We start from the raw sequence: 6932 nt of genomic DNA on the forward strand, positions 1-6932 counted from the left end.
AAGGAATTGAAAGAAAACGGTTCTCCTGCACCTTTGTTTGAAGAAACACCACCTAAATTTCTTATGAAAAATAGAAATGAAAAGAAAGAACCACTAAGTAAGAATAATACAGATGGCAAAGAGAAATGTAAGATTGATTTTAATGTAAAAAGTAATTTTCAAATTTCAAATGTTTATTCAATGAACGAAAAGGAATTGAAAGAAAACGGTTCTCCTGCACCTTTGTTTGAAGAAACACCACCTAAATTTCTTATGAAAAATAGAAATGAAAAGAAAGAACCACTAAGTAAGAATAATACAGATGGCAAAGAGAAATGTAAAGTTGACTTTAATGTGGGAAGCAGTTTTCAAAATTCAAATACTAATTCAGTGAACGGAGAATATATGAAAAGAAAACACTTTCTCTCACCTTTATATAGAGAAAACCCATCAAATTTTCATATTAAAATTAGAAAAGAAGAATATAATAAAGTAGATATGGTTGATTCATCTCTTAATGAAAAAAAGAATATTGACTTTAGTTCAAATAATAATTTTCAAAATATAGAAACCGATGCAGAAAGTGATATAGAATTTAAAAAAAACACGTCTTTTATATCTGAACATAAAAAATCATCAACACTTATAAGTGAAAATGAAGAGAATAAAAAGGAAGTGATTATTCATGAGGACAAATTAAATATGTCCAATACTAATATTAGCACAAATGATACAGAAGAAGAAGAAAAATCAGAAATAGGAATTATAGATGCAGATTATGTTTTAAATAAAAACAGCGACGATTATATAAGAGATTTATGTGCAAAACTGAATCAAAGAAATACTTTGAAAAAAAGAAAAGAAGATGAAGAAAAAATAGATTTAGATACAAGTGATTTAGAATCTGATACTGGTCATAAAAAATGTATTTTTGTTGACTTTAAAGATGACTCAGAACATTGGATAAAGAAATTTCCAGAGTTTGAACCTTATACCTTGCCGGTAACTAACGAGATGCCAGAAGATAATATGCTTAATGGATTTAGATCAAAATTAGGGAAGCGCCTTTCCCACTGTGAAGTGAGTTATTATAAAGAATGTGTAGATAGATTATGCAAATTTGAGTGGGATTTTGTGCTTGAATATTTTAGATATACAAGAAGTGTTTTATATACACTAATATATCGATACAAAAAAGAAGTTACTGTTTCTGAAAAAAGCTCTAAATATTATTATTACAGTAAAAGAATTAAAGAACTATTTCCTGAATATAGTTTTTCGACATGTAAAAAAATATTTGCTCATTTTGATAAATTTAAAAAAAATCCACTTACCGAAGCCGCAAGAGAAGAATACATTAGAGATTATTGCGAAATGTTTAACTGTGAAATTGAAGAGATACCTCAAAAATTGAGATTTGATTTAAATCATACAGCGAAAGTCTTACATAACGTTATAGAAAAAATAGAAACAATTAATATGAAAGAAGAACTTATAACATATAAAACAGAATTTACAAGGAATAACGATTATTCAGTGTACTATAATGATGAAAATCCTTATATAAAATATTTGAAGAGAGTACATGATTTATTCTTAGAGTTTATAAAAAAAGTGAGAAAATACCGTTATATTGCAAAATATTTTGACCATGACATAGATAAAATAACTAGAAGTTTTTCAACTCAATTATGTTGTTGTTATAGAACTATACACTTCTATCTCTTTAAATTCAAAAGAATATGCACAGATCAGCGTCTCTCGTGGAAATTATTGCCTGAATTACCATTCGATAAAATTAATTCACATGAAAAAGTAGAGAAAAAAGTATTTATCGATGATTGTACGTTGAATAAAGTTTTGTTAAGATATAAAAATGGTCTTGAAAAGGGAACTTTTATGGCTCATCCCCCTTACGATATATCACATCCTGATGCACTCTTTTGTATTAATCATTTTTCATCAACGCTGTATTTACAAATATGTGATGCACTCATTAGTAGAAATGTTAATATTTCACAATTAAATAATGTAATTACCAGTATATATGCAAATAGATATGGATTAAATGTTACTGATGATATGATTAGAGAATTGAAAATTGAAGAGAAAAAGTATGAAAATTATAATCCATTAGAACATTCTGATCAGCTGATTAATGAGAATTATAATAACAAGGAAAATACAAAAATATCAGAAGTATCATCAATTAATGAGAATAATAATAACTATGGAACTCAAGCATCACACGTATCAGTACAAAATACTAATAATATAGAAACTCCATTATTATTGATTAAACATAGTATCGATACTACTACAACTACTGTAAATGAAGCAATTAGAAATTCTACTACTTTAATAAAATTAGATAGTAGTAAAACTATTACTTTACAAAAGGAATGCACTAATAATAAGCATGCTACTGTACAAGAAGTAGATAATAAAGTATGCTCCACAGTTATTAAACCATCTTATGATTGCACTATGTTAAAAGTAATAGATAATAACTATTGCCAAAGCAAATATCATGAAGATAAAAAGGAAAAAGCTAAACAAGAATATGAAAAAAAAAGAAAGCATGAAGGTGAAGAAAAAAGAAAAAAGTTATCATGCAATAAAGAGGAAATAGGAAATTCTATTAATGGAAGTAAAAAAAGGAAAGTCGATGCATTAATTTCCAATCCCATTAAAGAACAAGAATTTGGAAATAAACTTTTGGAAACAAGTATAAATAAAAAAAAAATATACTTTACAAGAAATTCAGGAAACAAGAGGAAAATAACTAATTATGATGAAAATATTAAAAATTATAAAATACAAAAATGTACAGATATTAAAGAAAAAACAGTAAAAGAAAATTGTGATATTCAAAAAATAAAAGAAGGATATTCAAAGAATAATAATAGCATTAAAAACAAGGAAATCCAGAAGTTAACTGCTGAACACATTGTGCGTGAAAAAAGCACAAAAGTAAATTCTCATAGTAGAAATGCAATTTTAATTGATAAGAAAAAAACGCATAACTATAATTTAAGAAAAAGAACAACAATTATATGTAGTACAAATAATAACATAACAAATGTAAATAAAAATATGAAAATGAATAAAAGAAACATAAATAAATTATCAACAAAAAAAAGTACATGAACATCAAAAAATTAAGTAAAATCATAAAATAGTCATAAATTTAATTTTTTCTGAAACTAAAAAAAAAAAAGGAAAGAAAGCTGAATAATAAATATGTAAAATAAAATCAATAGATAGGATAATAAACAATGTAACTTCAGCAAGAAAAAAAAAAATCCTAAATCATACATATAAAAAGCAAATTAAAATATTATCAAGATACTTATTATGGACTTACTAAAAAAGGAACAAAAAAAGGAATGAATGGCATATAATAAAAAGAAAATTTCTAATTAAGATAATCCTCCATATATATACAACAAAAAAAAGAATATATTACATTTTTTAAAAATAAAATAGAAAACAAGAATTTCTTTATGATTTTTACAAAAAACAACAAAAAAAAGATAACATACATTTTTACCCAAGGATAATAATATCATAAGATAAGATATATATCAATAAAAATTATGAAAAAAAAAAAAAAAAAAAGCATATATTTTATACAAGGATAATTATATCGATAGATAAAATAACCATCAACAAAAAAAAAAAAAAAAAGCAAAAAAAAAAGAACATACATTTTATACAAAGATAGTTATATCGGTAAATAAACCATCAATAAAAATAAAAAAAAACAAAAAAAAAAAAAGAACATACATTTTACACAAGGATAATTATATCGATAAATAAATTAACCATCAACAGAAATAAAAAAAAACAAAAAAAAAAAAAGAACATACATTTTATATAAGGATATTATATAGATAGATAAAATAAACATCAACAAAAATAAAAAAAAACAAAAAAAAAAAGAACATATATTTACACAAGGATAATTATACCTATAGATAAAATAACCATCAACAAAAATAAAAAAAAGCAAAAAAAAAAAAAAACATACATTTTACACAAGGATAATTATACCTATAGATAAAATAACCATCAATAAAAAAAAAAAAAAACATATATTTACACAAGGATAATTATATCTATGTAAAATAACTATCAACAAAAAAAAAAAAAAAAACATATATTTACACAAGGATAATTATATCTATAGATAAAATAGCCATCAACAAAAATAAAAAAAATAAAAAAAAGAACATACATTTTACACAAGGATAATTATATCTATAGATAAAATAACCATTAACAAAAATAAAAAAAAAGATATTTTACGCAAGGATAACATCATTATGTAAAATAATCATCAAAAAAAAATTGAAAAAAAACAAAAAAAAATCATACTTTCTATACTAGGATAAAGCATTATCATATGAGATAATCTTCAATAAAGATTAAAAAAAAAAATGAAGAGATAAGGAAAATAAAAAAAAAAAAAAATAGATAGCTCTCAATACGATTTAAGTAAAAAATTACGAAGAAAAGTAAATTTTAATATAATTTAAAAAGAAATATATATCAATGCAATGAGCAAATGCACTCCAGATTGCTTAAGAATTAAGAGAATAGTTATCAGAAGAATATATACTAGGAACAGGATTTTATATTTTTATGTATCAGACACTTATACATTAAACATCTATATACATACAAACACATACATGGGATTTTCTCAGATATTTTAATCAGATATATTAACTTGATATATATATATATCAAATATACGTCATATGCACATAATACATACATATAAACACATACATAATATTCACCAGGAGATTTTAGTGAGATATCTCTATTTGATATATTTATATATCAAATATACGTCATATATACATGCATATATACATACAAACAAACATACATACATGAGATTCACCAAGAGATTTTAGTGAGATATCTCTATTTGATATATTTATATATCAAATATACGTCATATATACATGCATATATACATACAAATATACAAACACACACATATACATACAAACAAACATACACACACACATACATATATGCATGAGATTCATCAAAAGATTTTAGTGAGATATCTTAATTTGATATATTTATATGTCAAATATACATCATATACACATAATACATACATATAAACACATACATGAGATTCACCAGGAGATTTTAGTGAGATATCTCTATTTGATTTATTTATATATCAAATATACATCATATACACATAATACATACATATAAACACATACATGAGATTCATCAAAAGATTTTAGTGAGATATCTTAATTTGATATATTTATATGTCAAGCATACGTCGTACATACATGCATATATACAAACACACATACATGCATACAAACAAACATACACACACACATACATATATGCATGATATTCATCAAAAGATTTTAGTGAGATATCTTAATTTGATATATTTATATGTCAAATATACATCATACATACATACATGAAGTATATGCACAGAAGATACTCATCAGAAGATTCTTGTGATGTATCTACCAATAAAATGGAATTATACATAAGACACCTACAAACATTATAACTATGTATACTTCATCTACATACATGATACATATAATATCAATATATGTAATATTTGTTTATGAAATAACTACGAATATATATGTACATATAGAATATACATATAAGATATTTATAAGAAAAAAAAAAATAATAAAATTAAAAAAATAATAAAAAAATAATAAAATAATAAAAAATAATAAAAAATAAAAAATGAAAATAAAAAAAATAAACAAATAAATATCTTTCATGTATTTAATATATTTTGTTAATTGCCATTGATAATTCCCTAATTTAATTTTATATTATTTTTAATCTAGTTATTACTACTATTTTTTTATATGCATTTATTAATTTTTATTTATTCATTATTTTTATTACTAATATATATATTATTTTTAGTACTATTGTTTTTTATTCATGTAGTATTATTGTTTTTTTTTTTCTTTTTACAAAATTAAGGGTTAATGTATGATGGTTGGATTTTTATATATATTTTTTTTTAATTTTTTGTATATACACATAAAGTATACTATTCTCTTTTTACTTAAGTACAAAAGTGCTAACATTCCTATTACTGATTTTATAATAATTTAAGAGATAATCCTACATAAAGTAAGAAAAAAAGTAAAACACTTATTCATATTTTTATTATACGTCTGCATTAATTTTTTTTTTCATTGCTTAAATATATATATATTTTTTTTTTTTTTAGGAAAATTAAGACAATAAATAATAAGTTACTTTTATATAACATGTGAAATGTCACCTATAAATTATGTAGAAGATAAAAAGAAACTCCTAACAATAGAATATTTTTATGAATATGATATAAAGGAATGATTAATAAATTATCAACTTAAAATATATAAATTATATTATATAAATTAGCAGTTTTAGATAGAAAACCAATTTAAATAAATATATGTAAATTAATAAACTTGAATAACCTTAAATATGTGTTAAGATTAAAATACCTTAGAGATTTTAAATATATATTAGGATTCGAATAAAAAAATTAAAATATATAAACGTGATAAATATAAATAACATTTAATAAATGAAGTAATACAAAATATACAAAAATATGAATAACGTCAAATAATCTATATATATATAAACTCAGATAGATTAATAATATTAAATATACAGCAGGATCAAAATAAAGAAAATTAAATACATAAGTAATATTTAATAAATGAAGTAATACAAAATATACAAAAGTATAAATAACTTCAAATAATCTACATATATATACAAACTCAAATAGATTAATAATATTAAATATACAGCAGGATCAAAATAAAGAAAATTAGATACATAAGTAATATTTAATAAATGAAGTAATACAAAATATACAAAAGTATAAATAACTTCAAATAATCTACATATATATACAAACTCAA

At 21.8% G+C, this 6932-nt stretch overlaps 1 protein-coding gene across 1 annotated transcript; it reads left to right on the top strand.

The window, feature by feature from the left end:
- Positions 1–3129, top strand: PRELSG_0006600 (conserved Plasmodium protein, unknown function; the record flags this gene model as incomplete). The annotated part of the gene is made up of 1 exon (XM_028676734.1): positions 1–3129. A coding segment is annotated over one exon (3129 nt), but the record flags the coding sequence as incomplete, so codon positions are not given.
- Positions 3130–6932: the final 3803 nt, after the last annotated feature.

Source organism: Plasmodium relictum, assembly GCF_900005765.1.
Source record: "Plasmodium relictum strain SGS1 genome assembly, contig: PRELSG_00_v1_74, whole genome shotgun sequence".
NCBI lineage: Eukaryota > Apicomplexa > Aconoidasida > Haemosporida > Plasmodiidae > Plasmodium > Plasmodium relictum.